Source organism: Callospermophilus lateralis, chromosome 2 (genome assembly GCF_048772815.1).
Source record: "Callospermophilus lateralis isolate mCalLat2 chromosome 2, mCalLat2.hap1, whole genome shotgun sequence".
Lineage (NCBI taxonomy): Eukaryota > Metazoa > Chordata > Mammalia > Rodentia > Sciuridae > Callospermophilus > Callospermophilus lateralis.
The window spans coordinates 173,338,405-173,361,278 of record NC_135306.1 but is presented as its reverse complement, the minus strand read 5'-3'; the positions used below and the strand labels follow the sequence as shown (position 1 = coordinate 173,361,278).

At 32.8% G+C, this 22,874-nt stretch overlaps 1 protein-coding gene across 2 annotated transcripts in view; it reads right to left on the bottom strand.

Annotated features, from left to right (window-relative positions):
• The window catches only part of Luzp2 (leucine zipper protein 2), a 477,784-nt gene that overhangs the window by 47,077 nt on the left and 407,833 nt on the right, over positions 1–22,874 (bottom strand). For both annotated transcript variants that reach the window (XM_076844277.2, XM_077108699.1), the window contains one exon: positions 18,520–18,684. In XM_076844277.2, the coding sequence (XP_076700392.2) occupies positions 18,520–18,684 (165 nt within the window). The remainder of the gene's footprint in view (positions 1–18,519; positions 18,685–22,874) is intronic.

Sequence of the window (22,874 nt, the reverse complement as noted above, 5' to 3'; positions counted from 1 at the left end):
TAAAAGTTTCCCACTTTAATAAGATGTCAAGGTCAGATATTAAGATGTAAATAAGAGAATAAGTTATGTGAGATGGAAAACTATGGGAATCTCTGTTCACATGAAAATATAGAAACTTGGCAAAATTTGATGAAGTTAGCCAAATGTTTCTTTAAATAAAAACTTATTTCATAAAAATATATAGTTTCATTTTCATATATGCACATATTTTTGAGCATATGGAAAAAACATTAACTAAAATATTTTCTTCCCTTACCAAAGGTGAGACCTGAAATATATAGTCTAGGTACCTTGTCATTGAGTCAAAAAAATAAGAAAGGGATTAAAGGAGGAATGAAAAGAAAAACAATCCTAAAGCCTAATAGTAAATTTTCTTTTTTTTTAATTTTATTTTTTTATTGGTTGTTCAAAACATTACAAAGCTCATGATATATCATCTTTCATACATTTGACTCAATTGGGTTATGAACTCCCGTTTTTACCCCAAATACATATTGCAGAATCAAAAGGTAGCAGAATACAACAGTCACTAATATGCCATTATGTAAAAAGGTGAGTGTGTAACCAATGTGATTCTGTAAATTTTCTTTTTTAAATTTCAAAAAACTAAAGAGCTTGCATTTGCTGGAAAGCCAAAATCTATACACTTTTAAGACATTTGGTCTTAAATGGGTTTAAGGGGTATCTACCAAACCCTACCAAAAAGGGTTTAGTGGGTATCTTGTAAAACACTGGTATTCGATTTCAAGGTTATAAAAATGATATCTTTTTTAAAAAATAGTTTTTATAACAGAAAAATGATGCATGTAAATAATACTTGGTATATTCAAAATGCTGAAGGCCTATTTATTAAATTCATGACCCAGAAAAATGAATGTACAAGGTTTAAGATATACTGGTGCTTCAGGAATTAAGGGTTGCAAGTCCCAAATTAGTCTCAAAAATTTGATGAGACTCTGTCTTAATGAAAATTTATAAAGAACTGGGAATTTAGTTCAGTGGTTTTCTTGTTTATATTTTTTATTTATGCATAATATTAGGGTTCATTTTGACATAATTACAAAAGCATGAAATATAATTTGTTCCAATTCAGTCCACAGAATATTACCTTTATCTCCTCTTCTCCCTGCCCTTTCTTATCTCTAATCTTCCCTCTACTCAACTGATTTTTCTGCTATTTGGTTATAGTTTTTTTTTAAATAGTGTTTTGATAGATAACAATGAAATTCACTGGTTATACATATTTATTTACATAGAAAAGCTCAGTGGCAAAATATCCTTGGATTCAATCTCAAGTATTGGAAAAATATTATTAAAAAAGCATATATATATATATATATATATATATATATATATATATATACACATACATACATATATATTATATACTTACTGGGATTATAGTAGAATTTGATGGTAATAAATCTGTTAATATTTTTCTTCTTAATACTATAACATAAATGACTAAATAGTCAAATTTTCTGTGATTTTCTGGATAATTCTTTTATATATCATGAGTACTTTTTGAACATGGATCCTGCCAATCTAATAACATGGATTATAATTGAATACAAAGAACATGGCCTTGAAAAAGTTATAAGAGATAATGATAAATCACCAATTTCTGCTGTAAGATAATTAAAGAGGACGTCCTCTTAGAGTCATATTTAGTCAATTTTAGTAGATAATAATTGCTTATTATATGATTGAATATATGGTAGCAACCTGCTATCAGTATGATACATAAAACGGCAATATTTTATATTATATATTTGCTATTATCCATCTATTTGAGTTCTTATCTCTTATCATACAAGAAGCATAATCAGCAGCAAACTGAAAATTATAAGCATATATGTTTATACTTCAAAAAATGAAGCAATACAGTATCCTTCAAAAAGAGATAGTTTTTCTCTTAGTGTATAATTTAGGTAATAATTTCTATACACTCAGTTACAGACACTCAGAAATTGTTCTTGCTTTCATAAAGAAAATGTGAAAGACTGCCATGAATCCATATATGTCATATGAACGTTTAGTAGAAGCACTGAAGGGAAATCCAACATCCTGTTTATTATTTCATGATAGCCTGAATATCAACACATTCCATATACTGATGAAAAACAAGATCAATATGATGCATGTAACTTTCCAGTCAGGACACAGTACAGTGAAGTTAGATGAAATGATAAATAATTCTCTGATCTTTCATAAGTTCTAGCACTAAGAATATAATTACTTTTGGAAAATACAAAGATCTTATATTTCCTATTGCTTTTGGAAATGTTATTGTATAAATTCTTTTGAAGAATGTTCATATATTTGCTTATTGTCAAATGTTGTTTACAGAGTTTTTGATGAATGTTTCCCCAAAGATGGTCACACAACCTTATTTTATTAAACCAAGTAAGTTTGAAACTAGTAATATTCAATTTATCCTCAACACAGTCCTTTGAAGAAAATAGCACTATTATTTCCATATTAATGGTGAGAAAAACTTCAAAACATCATCTCTACTATACTACATCGTTCAATGGAGTGTCAGAAAACAGATTCAAACCCAGTCAGTTAGCCTTTTAGAGTCCATACTCTTAAATACTGGACATTCTACATATGTGATATCATGTTATAGACTGAACACATCCATATTTTTATTTATTAGAAACATTGTATTGTTAGCTCTGCTTTGCAAAGTAATAATCAAAATCCCCAGTATAATTACTTAGGTCTCACTTGCATTGACTAATTGGCAAAAATCAGGACTTTCATTTGGTTTGCTGAATTCCAAATTGTGTTCTCACACAAGATTCTGGCACTGATTAGCTGATATTTAGGCACAGATTCCAACAAAGTACTCCAGGTCAGTAGAATTAAAGGGAGAAAACGAAATACTCAGTTACTTATCTAATATAGAGTCCCAATATCTTTCAGCACCTATTAGAAATCAGCATAAGCCTACAACCCCAACATTTTTGTTTTACTTTTTCTCTACATGTATCATAATGTTATTCAAGTAAAAAAAAATAGAAGCTAAGCCTATCTCTAAAGAGAGAATATTAGTATATGAGTTGCAGGTAAATTGTAGGAGACTTCTTCTCATAGTGTATTTTATTTTCAAATTAAATTTGCTTGAATACACATGTATATATTTCTTTTGGAATTTATTATAAATTTTAGCTTTTATTTTATTTGTTATCATTTTGGTTTTTATCTTGGTAATTTTTGTTTGAATCACTACTCCATTTCATTGCACCTCATATTTCCAGTCTCTCCTGAGGTAATTTAGAAAATGTATTCTTTCATAATTTCCCCATATGATTGGAAAACAAAGCAGGATACTCACGGGAGTTCTGTAGAGAGGATTAAGAAATTGGTGTTAGTGTGTGCAATTACAGTTTTTCAGGCATTTGTGTAGTATCACCAAAGACTTCTCCAGAGTCATTAAAGACCTAATTTTAGTAGCTAAGCAATACGTGATGCAATATCACAGATTAAGAACTCCCTTCTCATCTGCAGAAAATTTGATCCATGCCTCTTTCTATCTTGTCAACTCATCTCCTGTCTTGGAAGTTGCCACACCTCTTCTTCCATGTCCAACTCCTCAATATGTGATTGGTGTCTTCAAAATATTTTCATCTCTTTCTTTCTCCATTACTAACAAGGCACACAATCACGTTCATGCAACATAGAAGCCCGCATTGCATTTTTCCACTCCCTTCCTCTCCCAGAAAGCTTCTTTAAAATAATAACATGGTTTCCTCATTTCTACTTCCTCACAAGTTCATCTGAAATTGATGTCTTTGAATTTCTCAAGTCCACCCTTCTCCTTCATCCCCATCACTCAACTTTCTCTCACCAGGAATATTTAATTTTTCTAATAATTTTGTCTGCTTTTAATATCTTGTCACAGTTATCCTCTCCTCTATTAAAACTGCTGAAGTTATCTTCTTAAAACTGTAATTTGGTCTGGTTTCCATTGTTTAAAATTTTTGGGGAGATTCCCAGTGGTTTCCAAACATAAAAATAAAAGAATGAGTAGATACTTTAAGGGGAAAAATACTGACAATATAAAATGATCATAATAAGTTGATTAAATTACTTTTAGATGGCCTATTCTTTAGCAAAATTTTCAAGGAAATTAGATATGTTGGACATGTAGTTTTTAGGATTAAATATATTTAGTTCCTCTATAGAAAGAGAATAGTTTGACAAGAACTTCATGTCAAAGTAAAAATTCCCCTTATACTGACATTCAGTTGAGGTGATGTTTGGTCTCCAGTTATATGTAGAAATTTATCTAGAATACCTTCAAAATTACTAAGTCTTGCTTTTGCTATAGGACGGATAGTATGCATGTCATTATTATTTAAGAAGGTATAATAGATTCTAAACAGAACATGAAAATAAAATGTAAGCTGGTAAACATTCTCTCATGATAAAGGCGATACATAGTAATAAGGTTTTCCCTGAGTATAAATATGACTTCTAGATTTGCATAATATAATATTTCCACAAAGGATATATTGTTCCAATTTACTTTAATTGTAGAAGGATTAAATGAATTACATCTGCTAGTTGATAGCAAATAGTCTTTGAAATATCTCGATATTAACATTTGTAGAGCTACCTAAGTACTTAAGTTCTATAACTAACTTTCTTATTATGTATGTTCCAAAAATAGTGAATAAATGAAAGCTTATGAGAATTTAGTTTTAAACCATTTCTGGGTACACACTTCTAAAACAGTTTTAAAAATATAATAGAGTCCTGTCGGGTTTAGTATTTATATTTACTACTCTAAATTTACATTTTATGATTTATAGTATGTCTTGAAATATTCATGTATATATATATATATATATATATATATATATATATATATATATATATATATATATATGCTATCATAGCAACATGTAACATACAATGACAGAATAATGTCCAATCTGCTGAGTAATAAAAAAATATTAAGACTTGTATGGCAAAATGGAATCCAAATAAAATTTCTTATGTGAAATTTCCTATTTTAAAAAGATGTTTTAGAGTCATGTCTTTGTTTTTATCCTCACATTGAGTCTGGACATAAATGATATAAAATATATGTTTGTAGAATGGAAAAAAATTCCAATTGACTGTAGATGTTGGGGATAACTAAATGGTTAGCTAATGAAAGACAGCAAGTAGGAAGAAATAACTTTCTGAAACTGATCATTTGAGAGCTAGTTGAGATATCTCTTCTCCAAGTAGGAAAATCAGGAGAAAGAGCATGTTTACAACACTTAGAACCCTTTATTGTTCCTAGAATAAGGATCTCAGTCTTGGCTGCAAATTTGAATAGTCACATCTTTGAATAATCCCAAATTTTCCTGTACTTCTGTTGGGCTGTGTCAGAAAGGGAAGGATTGAAACCCAATATAAACATTTCTGAAGTACCCAATAATAAGAAAGTGCAATCAATTGAGAATCTTGGTCCATGATGATTTCAGGTGCACTGTTGATAGTTCTTAATAATTATTTTGCATTAGGTTTTTCTTTTTCTTTTTCTTCTTCCTCTTCTTCTTCTCCCTCCACCTCATCCTCCTACCCACCTCTTCCTCTCTTCCTTCCTCTTCTTCTTCAGAAAAGAAGGAAATACAAACCAACTTTTTGCCAATAAGAATGTTATTTCTACTTTGATGTCTATAATCTCAGTTCTGTTCTACCCTAGAATAACTTTAGTACTTTAAAAAAAATTTTAAAAATTTAAAAATCATCTTTGTTCAATTAAGTAGATACTGCAGGTAACCTACAACAATGGAAAATTCAGCAGAGCCCAAGGTAGTGAGTTGCATAGAAAGAAGGATCAAGTCAGACAGAAAATAGTAGTATCCTGGAACATGGTGATATATGGATTTTCATAGCACAATTACACTTTTATAAATTGTATTACTTATGTGAATCACTTCTCATTCCTGCTGTCTTTCACCTTTTTCTTTCTTTATGGCAATCACTATAAGGATGCCTTGCATTAAATGCATTGTAAAAATTGTGCATTGTTTTATGATAAAATATTAAAGTTGTATTTTTGAGTAGATGTATACTCATACATGAAAACCAAAATGAAGTAAGAAATATAGTTTTATTTATAATTAAATATTCCATTTAAAACTTTCTTTACATTGTTTTCATGGTGTTATTTTGCATTCTGAATATCATAATATTTCATATATTTATGGACTGCTCTCAGTGTCCTGCAATGCCACCTATGATGATGTTGTATATGAATTTTCATATTTGATTTCTACAACAATTGTCTGAGGCTGCACTATTATTTTCTTCATTTAAGAGTTAGATAAATGAGTTTTTTTCAGAAATATTAAATAATTTGAACAAATTATCAAAATTAGAAAATAGGAAAAACAATTTTTACTTTTCAGCCTAATATATTGCATTATTAAATTCTATAATTAAATTCTAATTTTAGTTTTAATATTCACTTTTATATATTGCAGTTTTTAATTTTTATTGGAGTTTTCAATTTACATTTTAGATTTCAATTTATAACTGTAAATATCAAATATATTACTGTGGCACTAATTCATATACTTTCATCTAAAAGTGATAGAATTCTTGAATATCCTTCTTGTTTTTCTCCTACATTCATCTATTTTCTGAATTAGATGCAATCACATTTAATATCATATATCATCAGTTCAAGCATTATTGTTGATATGTAAGGATTAATTATGCTTTAAAATATGGTTAATTAAATAAACTTTTTTGTTTAATAATTATTTTGCTTTTTCTGTGTGCAAATATGCATCTAGCTCTGCCATGTAAAGATTAGAAGAAAAAAACCTGAATATGTTGATACTGATGTTTATATATTGATCATGATGTCCAGTAGACAGATCTTAAATACTTTGCACACAAAGGAACATGCTGTCCACTAGTTCTCTGTTTTATAGGATACTGATTTTTACTATATGTTAAATTCTATGTGATAAATACTAAAATTTCTGTCTACTAATGAGATGTCACAAAAAAATAAGATGGAAAAAATACACACTCTTATATAGTATTTCCAGTATATAAATCCAAAACTCATAATATTAGCTATTGTGAATTGTGCTGCTATAAACATTGATATGGCTGTGTCCCTATAGTATGCTGTTTTTAAGTCCTTTGGATATAGACTGAGGACAGGGATAGCTTGGTCAAATGGTGGTTCGATTCCCAGTTTTCCAAGGTATCCCCATACTGCTTTCCAGATTGGCTGCACCAATTTGCAGTCCCACCAGGAATGTATTAGCGAGCCATTTTTGCCATATCCTCACCAACACTTCTTGCTGTTAGTATTCTTAATAGCTGCCATGCTGACTGGAGAGAAATAAAATCTTAGAGTAGTTTTGATTTGCATTTCTCTAATCGCTAGAGATGATGAATACTTTTTTCATATATTTGTTGATTGTACATCATCTTCTGAGAGGTGTATGTTCATTTTTTGGCCCATTTATTGATGGGCTATTTGTTTTTTGGTATTTAGCTTTTTGAGTTCTTTATATACCCTAGAGATTAGTGTTCTATCTAATGTGTGAGCGGTAAAAATTTCTTCTCAAGATGTAGGCTCTCTATTAACCTCACAGATTGTTTCTTTTGCTGAGAAAAAAAAAGTTTTAGTTTGAATACATCCCACTTATTGATTCTTGATTTTAATTCTTGTGCTATAGGAGTCTTGTTAAGGAAGTTGGGACCTAATCCAACATGATGGAAATAAGGGCCTACTTTTTCTTCTATTAGACACATGGTCTTTGGTTTAATTCCTAGGTCCTTGATCCACTTTGAGTTCAGTTTTGTGAATGGTGAGAGAAAGGGGTTTAATTTCATTGTGTTGCATATGGATTCCAATTTTCCCAACATAATTTGTGGAAGAGGCTATATTTTCTCCAGTGAATGCTTTTAGGGACTTTGTCTAAAAAATGATAATTGTAATTTTGTGGGTTCATCTCTGTGTTCTCTATTCTATACCATTGGTTTACCAGTCTGTTTTGGTGCCAATACCATGCTGTTTTTGTCACTATTACTCTGTAGTATAGTTTAAGGTCTGATATAACGATGCCACCTGCTTCACTCTTCATGCTAAGGATTGCTTTACCTATTCTGGTCTCTTATTTTTCCAGATGAATTTCATGACTGTTTTTTATATTTCTGTGAAGAATGCCATTGGGGTTTTGATCAAAACCACAATAAATTGTATAGTGCTTTTGGTAGTATGGTCATTTTGATAATATTAATTCTGCCTATCCAACAGCAAGGTAGATATTTCCATCTTCTAAGGTCTTCTTCGATTTCTTTCTTTAGGGTTCTGTAGTTTTCATTGTATAGCAAGGTGGATCTTTCCATCTTCTAAGTTCTTCTTTGATTTCTTTCTTTAGGGTTCTGTAGTCTTTCACCACTTTCTTTAAGTCGATTATCAAGTATTTCATTTTTTTTTATGAGACTATTGTAAATGGGGTAGTTTTCTCATTTCCCTTTCAGAGGATTTGTTACTGATATACAGAAATACCTTTTATTTGTGGGTGTTGATTTTATACCCTACTACTTTGCTTTGCTTCTTCTAGGTATATAATTATATTATCAACAAATAGTGCTAATTTGAGTTCTTTTCCTATCTGTATCCCTTTAATCTTTTATGTCTGTCTAATTGCTCTAGCCAGTGTTTCAAGAACTATGTGAAGTAAAAGTGCTGAAAGAGGGCATCCTTGTCTTGTTCCAGTTTTTAGAGGGAATATTTTCAATTTTCCTCCATTTAGAATAATGTTGGCCTGGGGCTTAGCACAGATAGCCTTTAGGATGTTGCAATAAGTTCCTGTTATCCCTAGTTTTTCTAGAGTTTTGAACATGAAAGTGTGCTCTACTTTGTTGAATGCTTTTTCTGCATCTATTGAGTTAATTTTATGGTTGTGATCTTTAAGTCTATTGATGTGATGAATTACGTTTTTTGATTTCTGTATCTTGAACCAATCTTGCATCCCTGGGATGAACCCCACTTTATTGTGGTGCACTATCTTTTTGATATGTTTTTGTATTCTATGTGCCAGGATTTTATGGAGAATTTTTGCATCTATGTTTATTTGAGATATTGGTCTGAAGTTTTCTTTCTTTAATGTGTCTTTCCCCAGTTTTGGAATCAGGGTGATATTGGCCTCATAGAATGAGTTTGGAATTGCTCTCTCTTTCTCTATTTCCTGAAATAATTTGAAGAGTATTGGTATTAGTTCTTCTTTAAAGGTGTTGTTTCTTTGTTGGTTGTCTTCTGATGGTGTCTTCTATTTCATTGCCTGATATTGGTTTGTTTAAATTGTGTATATTATCCTGATTCAATTTGGGCAAATCTCATGACTTAAGAAATTTGTGGATGCCTTCAAATTTTTTTTATTTTATTGGAGTACAAGCTTTCAAAATAATTTCTAAGTATCTTCTATATTTCTGCAGTGTCTGTTATAATATTTCTCTTTTCATTATGTATGTTAGTAAATTGAGTTTTTCTCTCCTTCTCTTCATTAGTGTAGCTAAAAGTAGGTCAATTTTATTTATTTTTTCAAAGAACTAACTTTTTGTTTTGTCAAATTTTTCAATCGTTTCTTTTGTTTTGATTTCATTGATTTCAGCTCTAATTTTAATGATTTTCTGTCTTCTAATGCTTTTGGTGTTGATTTATTCTTCTCTTTCTAGGGCTTTCAGATATAATATTAGGTAATTTGTTTGTTGACTTTTTCTTCTTTTAAGGAATGAACTCCATGTAATGAACTTTCCTCTTATTACTGCTTTCATAGTGTCCCAGAAACTTAGATATTTTGTGTCTGTGTTCTCATTTACCTTTCAGATTTTTTTAATCTCCTTTTTGATGTCTTTTGCAACCCATTGTTCATTCATTAACATATTCTTTAGTCTCTGGGTGTTGGAGTAATTTTTATTTTTTTATTTTGTCATTGCTTTCTAATTTCATTCTGTTATGATCTGATAAAATGCAGGGTAGTATCTCTACTTTTTTGTATTTGCTAAGAGTTTTTGTAACATATTATATGGTCTATTTTAGGGAAGGACCCATATTCTGTGTATTCACTTATTGAAGGATGAAATATTCCATATAGGTCAGTTAAGTCTAACTTATTAATTGTATTTTTGAATTCTAAAGTTTTTTGGTTCAACTTCAACTTTTGTTTGGAAGATCTATCCATTGGTGAAAAAGATGTCTTAAAGTCACTCAAGATTATTATGTTGTGGTCAATGTGACTCTTAAGCTTGAGAAGAATTTGTTTGACAAACATAAATGCTTCAATGTTTGATATATATAATGTTTGATATATATGTAATTTATTTATTTTGTTTTTATTATTGTTTTATATTTTTAAATACATGACAGCAGAATGCATCACACTTCTTCTTACACATATAGAACAATTTTTCATACCTATGTTTTTATAAAAACTGTGTTCACACCAATTAATATCTTCATATATGTAATGGATAATGATGTCCATCATATTCCACCATCCTTGTTAATCCCCTGCCCCTTCCTCTCCCACCCCTCTTCCCTATCTACAATTCATCTATTCCTACCATGTTCCCCCTCCCATATGAAAAAAAAATGGTCATCATTCTAGCAATTACAGAAATTCAAATCAAAACTACTCTAAGATACCATCTCACTTCAGTCAGAATGGCAGCTATTATGAAGACAAACAACAATAAGTGTTGGTGAGGATGTGGGGGAAAAGGTACACAAATATATTGCTGGTGGGACTGCAAATTGGTGCAGCCAGTATGGAAAGCAGTATGGAGATTCCTTGGAAACCTGGAAATGGAACCACCATTTGACCCAGCCTTCCCTCTCCTTGGACTATACCCAAAGAACTTAAAAACAGCATAGTATAGGGACACAGTCATATCAATATTTATAGCAGCACAATTCACAGTAACTAAACTGTGGAGCCAACCTTGATGCCCTTCAGTGGATGAATGGATAAAAAAAATGTGGCATATATATACAATGGAATTTTACTCTACAATAAAAGAGAAAAAAAATCATGACATTTTCAGGTAAATGGACTGCAATAGAAAAGATAATGCTAAGCAAAGTGAGCCAATCTCCCCCCAAAAATGCCAAATGTTTTCTCTGATATAAGAAGGGTATATATATTTATTATTGTTATGTGTTCTTGATATATGTTTCTCTTCAACAGTATGAAGTGTCCATTTTTATCCCTTCTAATTAACTTTGGCTTGAAGTCTACTTTATTTGATATGAGAATGGAGACCCCTGATTATTTCCACAGTCCATGTGAGTGGTATGATTTTTCCCAACCTTTCACTTCAGTCCATTTATGTCTTTTCCTAGGTGAGTCTGTTGGTGGAAGCATAGTGTAGCTTCTTTTTTATTAATCCAATCTGCTAGCCTATGTCTTTCAATTGGTAAGTTTAGGCCATTAACATTCAGGGTTATTATTGAGATATGATTTTTATTCCCAGACATTTTTGTTATTTAACTTGACTTGGTTTCTCCTTTGATTAATTTTTTCCTTTAGTGTAATACCTCCCCATGATGATTTTCATTGTTGTTTTCCATTTTTCCTTCATTAGGTATTTTACCAAGGACATTTTGTAATGCTGTTTTTTTTAGCCATAAATTCTTCTAACTTTTGTTTATCATGGAAAGTTTTTATTTCATCATGAAAAAAAAGCTTAATTTTGTTGGCATCCATTTTCTTTCAGACCTTGATATATGTAGTTCCAGGATCTTCTAGCTTTCAGGGTCTGGATTGGAAAATCTGTAATTATCCAAGTTGGTTTCCATCTATATGTAATCTGATTCCTTTCTGTTGTGGCTTTTAATATTCTCTACTTATTCTGTATGTTGGGCATTTTCATTTTAATGTGACTTGGTGTGGATCTGTGGTGAATTTGTACATTTGGCATCCTGTAAGATTCTTGAATTTGGTTTTCCAATTAATTCTTTATGTTTGGAAATTTTCTGGTATCATTTCAATCTTTGGTTTGAAACACTATGCCTTCCTCTATTCCAATAACTCTTAAATGTGGTGTTTTTATGCTATCCCATATTTCTTGAATGTTCCTTTCATTGTTTCTTACCATTTTCAGTATGTGATCTACATTTTTTTCAAGATTATATATTTTATCTTTATTGTCTAAGGTCCTGTCTTCCAAGTGGTCTAATCTGTTGGTAATGATTTCAATTGAGTTTTTAATTTGGTTTATTATTTCTTTAATTTCAAGGATTTCTGTTTTGTTGTTCTTGTTGTTGTTGTTGCTTGTTTGTTTGTTTTTTTAGAACCTCTGTCTCCCTACTGAAATAATCTTTTGCTTCCTATTTTTTTATATAGCTCTTTGTTGAAATAATCTTTTGCTGCATGTATTTGCTGTGTTATATCATCCTTTAAGTCACAGAACATTTCAATTAGTAAATCCTGAACTCCTTCTCTGTCATTTCTTCTGCTGTGCTGGCCATGAATTCCAATAATGTGGTATATTGATTTGGTTGGGGTACTTTCTTCCCTTGTCTTTTTATGTTGCTCATGTGTCTTCACTTCCAGCTCTGTGGATCTGACATGTTATCATTTTTACCCTGTAGGCTTATAGTAATCCTGTAGGGTTCTAATACCTGTCCTTTGTGGGGAAGAACAATGTTAACGGATCCCAATATAAATAATATACCACCTATAAACAATTCATTGCTATTAAGATGTTTACAGTTTGGTCACAATGTACAAAAATGTTGAATTCAAATTTGATTATTATCTATAATATAGTCAGCAAGTTTGTAAAAGGGTTTACAGTTTCTGAAGGTGGACAATGAACTGGGGGTGAGGCATAGGATTATATGCTGTGCAGGAAGAATGTGAGGATATAGAGTTTGTATATCTTAGGAAATGTGAAAGAGAAATCTCATGGAAAGTGTTAGTGGCAGGAGAATAGACAGGAAGTAATTTTGGGTAGACAACTACACGGGAAGACAGTAGATACATAAAACACACACACAGATGTATTCCAAAAAATAAAGGAGGTTAAAATAGTAAAAACTAAGTAAAAAGAAAAAGAAAGGGCATTTACAACACAATTACTACATATTATTCAGGCATCCCAGTCCTCAAAATTCTAATTCACACAAAATACTTGGTTTCACATATGTTGGGGATGTGAGGTCAGGAAGATAGAGGAGGAAAAGCAAAAGCAAAAAAAAAAAAAAAAAAATCACAAAGGAAGAAACCAGGATCATTAATTGTTTTGGTTGGAGATCATTATCTTTCCTGCTTCCCTTCTTATCCAAAAGGGGTCATCTCTTGTTAGCTGGTATCTGAGCCCTTAGGATGGTGAAGGTAACCATAGTGGAAAAAGCCTTTCCTATAACGATGAGGGTTTCCTTTCATTTCCATGCATTTTCTCTTCTCTCTCTCTTTCCCTCCCACCACTTATCTCAGTTTAATGTTAATCTTTTCCTCATGCTCTATATGAGGTTGTGAGGGGAAAGGGGGGGGGAAGGGAGAGAACTGAACAACAACAGATGAGGTAGAGAGGGAAGATGGGAGGGGAGGGGAAGGGGGATAGTAGGGGATACGAAAGGCAGCAGAATACAACAGTCACTAATATGGCATTATGTAAGCATTGTGAATGTGTAACTGATGTGATTCTGCAATTCGTATTTGGGGTAAAAATGGAAGTTCATAACTCACTTGAATCAAATGTACGAAAGATGAAAAAAAAATAAAATTAAAAAAAAAAAAAGAAAAGCCTTTCCTGGTGCAGGACACTTGGAAGTGAGGTGTGGCACCCGCCAGTTCCTGCAGGGAGATTGCACCTTAAGGGTCTCTTATGACTTGAGTGCCAGGTCCTATTTCCCCATCTTGCCTAAAGATTTCACAATTTCTGGTCTCTCTGAGAGTTTCCACACTTTTGAAAGGTCTCCCTCTCTCTTAACAGTTCCCAATTAAGAGACCTATCTCACCTGGGCTTCCATGGGCAGCACCTTGGTTGCACTGCGCACCTGTCCCACTGAGAGCTGTTTTGTGTTGGGCAGTTACTGTGCCAGGTTACCAGCCACTGGGAAGAGAGGCGAGTTGGAAACCAGGTACCTGGCCAGCTGGAGTTCCAGTCTGGGAGCTGCCCCCACCAAAGATGCTGAGGAAGGCGACCCAAGATGGAGATGGGCCACTTCCAGCTCTGGAGTGTCAGGTAGGGGGAGCCAGGTGGTGGTGTTGTGCGTTGTGTTCAGAGATGAGCTCTGTGGCATGCAGCATTGTGGCTTTTGGCTGTCTTCAGAGCTTTTGAGATGTCCCCAGGTGCAGGCAGACTTCTGTGCATAGAGGATTATGACAGTAGCTGCAACTTTGTAAAATGCAGTTGACTTGGGGGAGCCCTATGTTGGTAGATGGAATTCCACACAGGAGTGGCAGCTGGAGTTCCTGTGGGTGGGTAGCAGCTGAGTGTCCTGCATGGGAACAGAGTGGGGTCTGGGAGTTCTGCAGTAGTGCTGATGTGGTGATCCTGCTAAGGCACTTGAACCCTGTGTGGGTTAGAACTTTGGGAGCTGGGTGTCAGGCCTGGGGAGTCCTGCTCTAATGCTGAGGCCATGATTTCTGTGAGAGAGCAGCTATGTAGGGGTCCTCTATGACTCTCAGACAAGCAGTATTCCTACTAGTTGAGACCCAGGTCCCAGAGCTACACAGAATGCTGCCTCTTTCTGGCCCACCATCTTGAATCCCTCCCATGTCCCCCTCTTAATCATTAGGTCTTGTCAGTTTTATGCCTTAATAAAGTCTGGAATCCCATTGTTAATTTTTGTCTTATAGCCAGGTCACAACTATGTGCTGCATGGATTAATGAAACCAATTGTCACTGATTTGTTTGTTTCTACTCTAGTTAGGATCCTTTTATGCAGAATGAAAATCAGATTTCATAATTTAATCCTTTCCATCTACCAGTTTTTAGAAACATTATCCACATAATATGTACTGTGTCTTAATAAAGAAATTACAAATACATCCTCTCATGTGCATTAGGAACCTAGTATTTCCTTAGTTTATCTTTAATCAAAACTATTTGGAATATAGAATTCTAAATACCAACAACAAATAAAAATGAAAAAATTGACTGGTCTTTTATTAAGAACAGGACTGTATTTTTCTTGATTTCTCTATAAAGAATTAGACTGCAATCACCAAAAGATCAGAACAATGTTCTTTCAAATTTACTTCCCCAGTTATTAACATAGTCTTGGTATATAGACAGAAAACAATATAGTTGAACACAAAGCAATTAATAAGCACTCAGTAAATTATATTCTTCTAAGTTTCAAATAAAGAAAATGTCTAGTAAGGAGAGGGACATACAATAAATGCCATTTCAAATGGATTATCTAAAGACTTTGGACACTGAAAAATGTCAAGCAGATAGATAAACAAAGCACAATCATCTTCCTTAAAGGGAAAAGTATATGCAGAAATCCCTGCATTCAAGGTATGACCAAGCAGAGGGTAGTAAACCCTGCCATCAGAGGAGAAAAATAAGGCTAAGTTAGAAGAGAAGAAAAAATTCATTCAAATTAGGGAAGCAGACATAACACCTATAGAAAACACAATGTTGGAAAAGAAGCCAATATACTTGATTAAAGGTCCTCAGCAGAAACTTACACTATAGGAGTAGCAGGTTAGATAAATGGGATGTTCCAGAATACAAAACAAATAAGGTTGGGTAACTATGTACAAATTAATTTGTAAGCATTTTCTGGTTAACTCTTATCATTTCAAACTCTCACTCTAACCTTTGACTTTTAAAATCAATAGTGAGTATATATGTACTTACATGTGGGTATATATATACGTGTGTGTGTGTGTGTGTGTGTGTGTGTGTGTATATATACATATATTCACTGTCAATTTTAGTATATGAATATAAATTGTATAATAGTGATATACACACATACATATATAAATAATGAATATATATGCATGCATACATATACATATATAAATAATTCCAATATACAGTACTTGTATATATATCTATGGTGTGCACATATATGCAGGTAGCTACAGGAGTAAAAACTTGTTTATATTACAAATCTCTTAGAGAAAATGATATCATTTGGGGGCTATTTCATCTTGTTCCATATGTGGGATGAAATTTGTGTTTTTAGATGTGTTACACAAATTTGGAGGGGAAAACATTCAGATGCCCTCTAAAAAAGGGCTGAAAACTATAAAGCCAAACAAGAATAGATGAGATTGATCACAAATCATAAAAAAGAAGAAAAAATATATTTTTAATATTTACATAATAATAACTCTATGAGATGAGCAACAAGGAAACAGAAACACAGGGTAATGATCTGTTGTGGCTATCAAACAACTTAAAGGGACAAATAAAATTAGTCTTCTCTGAAGGTTTCCCTGACTTTAGGGTGGAAATGCAGCCCAGTGGTGGAGGCCTTACCTAGTTAGAAGTTAGTTTTTGTATGTAGAGATAAAAAAAAAATCATTTCATGACTGAAGAGCTATTTTTTAATACACCTCCACAACACATTTTATTATTAAAGATTTTAAAATATATCACCTGTGAAGTGCTTGTATAGAGATTAAGGCCCAAACATACATAAAATATAATTTCTGTCGCTACTAAAAAGATAAAGAATATGGGAAAACATAAACCCCAGACAAGCTTTTAATGCAATGCTATAATATAAGATACTCTCTAGTACATTAACTTGGATTTATTGAATTTCACCTTAAATAATTGGATTTTTCCTGTTACTGTTTTTTTTGAGAAATGAGCAATCTCCAAACCAGGCTCATTTAAATCCTTACTTTTGTTTTCCATGGTAAGCCAAAAGAAACAATATATATTTATTTACTTCAATGATGGAAAAAAACATTTATTCCTAGAAAGTCAGTTAAAAGCACAATCAGTAATATTCTTCACACATTGAGGGTCATAAATAGCCCAGTTTTAATACTGGGCTTAAGAAAATATACTTTAAATGGAAACAAATTAATATACCCTCAGCATTACAAAGCTATTTTACCCAGTCATTAGGTGTGAGGAGCCTCAAATTCACCTCCTGCCTTAGACTGAAACAGGAGGAGGAGTCAGGGTGTGGCTTCCTGTTGGGTGGATGATATTGTGTGGTAACTATGGATTTGATCAATTGCAAGGGATTTACCCAGGATTTTCCATGAAAAACATAATGCAATATAGCATGATCTAGTTTTCTTCTCTGAGTTAAGTAAGCAAATTCTTTGAAGCTAGAGTTTTTAGAGAAAGGGGCAGAAAAAATAAAGTAGAAACCTATTGACTTCAAAAATTTTGGAGTTCTTTCAGTATAAAATGAGATGAAAAATGATAACAGAATGGAATAGAAATATTTATTTTTAAAAAGATTTTACAGAATAATATATTAATACCTCATGATAAGATTAGATAGACTAAATTTGTATAGGTAAACATTGACTAGTAATATATAAAAACACAATGTTAGAAGGTAAATAAGTCTTCTAATAAAGCAAAAAAGCATTACTTATTTCTGTCTCTCTATCCCTAAACTATAAATTTCATTTATCTCCTTCAATTCAAACACAGGCAATCTCAGAAATGAGAATTAAGAAAACACCCTGTATAACACGTCACTCAGTATTGGCATCAGTGGTCCTTGAGTGGTTCAGGGATTGCATTAGGAGTCAGACTGATGTGATGGCACTCCTTTAATAACAAGTGATACATGATCAGGGAGACAACTCCTTCAAAGATATTGCTTGAAACAAAACTCCTCTGTCCAGCAGGAATTCCAGGCTGTCTGGATTTATTCACATGTAAAACCCAGAAGGCTAGGTATCTCAAGATGGAAATGGGCAGCAGTGAAATGTTCTCTTTCTGTCTACAGTAGTGCAATGGGGAGTTTAGAGAAAGGATTACTTAAGTCCATTGTTCCCAAACTTGGTTGAACATTAAAATTCCCTGAAACTGTTAAGAATTACTGATGGCTAGTGTTCTGCTCAAAACTATCTGAAAAAAAATAGGACTGGGGTCAGACCCTATGTATCAGGATTTTTAAAAATTCTCACATGCAGTCACTGTTGAGAGCTGTGGACTTACCCTATAATAGAATATTTTTGTCAGGGTGATATATATACCCCCAAAGACAGCATCAAATCTGTGTTGTGTTGTTTATTGTAATACAATACAAGATATTTCTTTTAACTTATTTAAAATTATTTTTGTTGCTTTCATTGTTTTAATTTTAAAATTATTTGGACCTGCCTAACATACAGGCTCTCTAAACAAAATATGTCTTCCAACCCTCTCCTTGTGATTACAGAGACCTTAAAACTGGTTACAATCTTCCATATACCTCCTAAACTTTAAATAAATTGAATATCTTACTCAGGCTCACTCTGTTGATCATATAGAATGTATTTTAAAGACAGTCCAGTACTTGACATTACTTTTCAAAGCTCTGATAAAACGTACCTTGCTTTTTGTCTTTTCATCTAGAATCTTAGCAGCAACTGTCCTAGTTGGAAATAACATCTGAGCTGGATTTGTTGTGATTAGACTCAAGGGTGGAGGTTGATCACGGAAAACTGATGTCAAACAGAGCTGTACAGTCTCTTTCATTGCTTTCATTTGTGACTCCTAAAAACAGAAGAGAGAGGGGCATTAGCATTTTTACATATGGCTTTGGTCATAATTTCTTCTAGCCTATATTTACTTCCCACACAAATATATATCCCAACTATAGGTTCATTATCCCAATTTATAGGCTCCAATATGACATTCTCTTTCATTCATGTTCAGTCTATTTCTAGGAGACAATGTGTTTAGTGACATATTTTCAACACCAAAATTCAGATTGCAGTCTACTTTTCCTCTTGAATTGTCAGGATTTCAATCATGATAGATTCCTAAGAAGGAAATATACTCAAGTCATTCTGAAATTAGATGCCCTTTTAGATACATGTCATCTTTCTATTGGCATCAATCCTCTTTATTAAGAATTGCTTCCCTAACAATACAGGACACCGTGTTTCTCAGATTACCTGAAATGTGTTCTAGTTCCCCATATAATGGGGAAAAAAATGTCTCTGATAGAACTCTCATTTCTTCTGGACTTTTTTTGGCAATAGAAATTAATCTGATGAGCTAATATTACCTGTGTCTTTTATTAGCATATCAAAATATTCCACATCCTTTCATATACAAGAAATAGTTTTATGCTTTGAAGTCTATATAAATGACACTATTATTACTATTTTACATGGAAGAAAAGAAGATTCAATGCTTTCACACAGGAAGATTTCTGGTTTGAAAACAAGGGAGACTGATTAAGATAGATGACCATCTGTAATTCCTATCTATCCAAACCATCAATTATTAAAAATAGTTTTAAAATGTCAGGATTAATAAAAATCTGAACACAAATTATAGAAAGATCCCCAGTTACTAAATTGAAGATATATAAATATTTTGGAAAAAAATGAAAGGGCTATTCTTATAGTAACTAAGGATTAATTGGGGCATGACCAGATAAATTGGTGTCATATGGATATCCATTTAGAAGCACTGGAAGGTGCCTTTGGACTGTGAGAGAGAGGAGAGAGATTAGTCCCTGGAACCAAAATCCAAGGGTGAGCTGGTGCATGTGGAGTTATCCTTTTAGCACACACATAGATCATTGCAGAAACAAGGTCTTTGTTCTTGGATATGACAAGCTCTCAGCACATTCCTTCATTTTATATACCATGCCAGGTATATATATTTATATAGCACCCTCTCCTATTTCCTATTTCTTACTATAAAGCCCTGTTGGTCAACGTCTGGACAGTTGACTTAGATCCTTTCTGAAGATTGTCATTTTGCTTTTTGTTAATATTTATTTTAAGATGAGAGTGCTTACTGATAGAATAGCAATTCAAAAATCACTCTCTTTAGGCCATGACAAGAAATTAAAAACAACACGACAGCAGTGGCAGTAATATAAGCAACTGGCCATGTAGTCAAAATAGAACATACATACATTTCCTTTTCATTATTTGTGCTCCGTCAAGTTGTCTCCGATGAAATAAAAACTTATTAAGGGGTAACCTCTATCGGGGGCCCCTCTTGCCTCTGGTAGAGTTCTGTTTCTATTTTTCACACTTGAATAAATTCCGTTCCTTTCACTCTTGTTTCCATTGTCCTGTGAATTTCATTCTTCAGATTTATAAGACAATCTGAAAGATCTGAACTTATTACGGACTAGGGTGGAGGAGTATGAACTGGGCTTGGAGGGAGGGACTGAGCTGAATGATGGCAATGATGAATTCAACTGTTTTATTCAAATTGATTCCTTTTTATACTTGCTCTAATACCCAGATTCTTGACTCTCTTCACCCCATCATTTTTCACAACTGATTTTGTTTGCTTTCTTCATAGATTTTTTCAATAATTGTGATTTTTAAGTATATGCACTCTTGTATATGTTTGAGAGAACTCAGCATAATCCCTGATACTACAGAGTCTCAAAACGTCTTGAAAAAACAACTTAAAAGTTATTTGAAAGTAGTGTTTCTGTATGTCAGTGAGGAAAATTTACAAGTTATTTTCAAAAAAACAAGTGGAAAAGAAGTTATAATCATATTTTTTGATCTACTTGTTCTTTGCTGCAATCCCAACTGACCTTCTCTTCTCTGGGGACATACTAGGAGACCATGGCATTGAATGCCATGTCAGGAGCTAAATAATATACATGGCTGTGAGCAATTTAAATATATTTTCTCCTTTGCATGCTAACATGAGACAGGGAAAAAGAAAAAAAAATGACTGCATCAGACATATCTTGACCAAGAACCAAAGCTTTTATGGCTTTGAAATGTCGAGTTTGAATGCTTAACCATGCAGGAAGCAATGATGTTTGTTGTGCTCACTGTACTCATATTTTGTTTACTCACAGCACTATTTATTTAAAAATTTGGTCTACGGAAGTTTAAAATATATGCTGACATAATATACAACTCTCTAAAGGTGAGCAATGGTGGAACTCAGTTGCTAAAAATAATGAATAGTATCAACTGATTCAAACATTGATCGTTAGTAAATGTTGTTTAAGCAAAACAAAAATTTTAAAGGAACATTTAAAGGGATGCACAAATACATTAAATGTTGGTGCACTCATTTGTTTCCACAGGACTCTTGACCTTGCCAGGATAACCCCAGGTTAGCAGTGCAAACATTATAAAATGTGCTCTCCACCTCTTCCTTTTTCTGTCATAATGGGAAGCTAGCTTTCCTCCATATTTTAACCTATTCTTAATGTTTTACCTTCTAGTTTTCTTTCCTTGGGTCACAAGCCTGCATCAAGACCTTTCATCTGGAATTTGGTACAATTTCTTGAATACGTTACAGGATTTCCTGCCAAAGATTTTGGATTGCTGAGAGCAAGCTGCCATGATTTGACCACTTTCTACATAAACCCTAATAAGTTCCTCTTATGTTTAATAGGGCCTGTTGTTGATATTACTCATATTTGGCTCGATGAGGTTCCATGAACAGGACCCAACAATTTTACAATACATATAAAAGTCATTGCATTTTCATTTGCTAACTGAAGTCTGTCTTAGAGCTGTAGGCTACTGCTCACTTTGAAATCTCGCTAGGACAGGATGTCCCTTAATGCACTGTGATGTACACCATATATAGTGTACTTTCCCCTAGATCCTAAAACCTATTGTCTTCCAGAGTCAATCTTATTTGTGCTGTCTTTGCACTCACTGCATCAAACCACTTTTCTATATGCTATTATGATACAAATTTCTTAACTATACCCCTCTGCTTGTCTTGGCATCCTTTGTTTATAGCCCCTCAAATATCCCCAGCTGCAGATGCCTTACCCAAAGGTCCACTTTGGAACTTTTAACTAAAAATGCTCACATACTTAACTCATAGTTTATCTTTTAGGAAACAGATCTTGAGTACCCTTTCTAAGAATGTGCCTTCCTTAAAGTCACTATTACCTTTCCTAATCTTATGTCTTACTTAGCCTTTACCATCATTTCAATATATTTTCTTGCATGTGTGTTTATGAGTTCATCAAGTTGTTTAATATAATGCAGTATCTTTGAGAGTTGGAAGCTTTTCTGCAGCATCAGTTTCCAACTGAACAAATATTTGTAATTAAAAAAAGTAAAGAAAATCCTTCAGAATGTAGAGGCTAATGCCCTATTAACATGAGGAAATAATGAAATATTTCTATTTTATCCAGCACATTTGGTAATACAATTATATTATTATCACAGATATTAAAAATACTTATATGTGTACTATATCCTATGGAAAGTTCATAAGAAATAACTGTTATATGTGATCTTATGATGGTGAGAAACTTAAAAAGTAATATTTCATGTGAATATATATTAGTGCTTTTCTCCTAAAAATGCATTTTGTTTGGGGACAATGAAATACATCCTAGAAATATAATGGTTCTCCTAATATCTAATCTCAGAGTAATGACAATTTATAACTATTCATGCTCATCTTAACTCTTGTACATAAAAACACTATCTCAGAAAGATCTGGGTGTAATATCAACTGTTGACCATGAAGAGTTGAAAGTTATGAATCCTCAACTTTATTTCTGACACAAATCAACTCTACAACCCCAGGAGTACTCAAAATATTTGGATCTGTGCTCTAGTAGTACCCAAATCCCTTGGACAATACTATGAAAACATGTTTATTTATTTGGTAAGTCATGACTTCATTTATGTATTCAAATAATAACAATTTCTTGTAATTTGGCTATAAGCCAAATACTATGCTTTTGCAAAAAGATTTCTCTTTTTGACAAC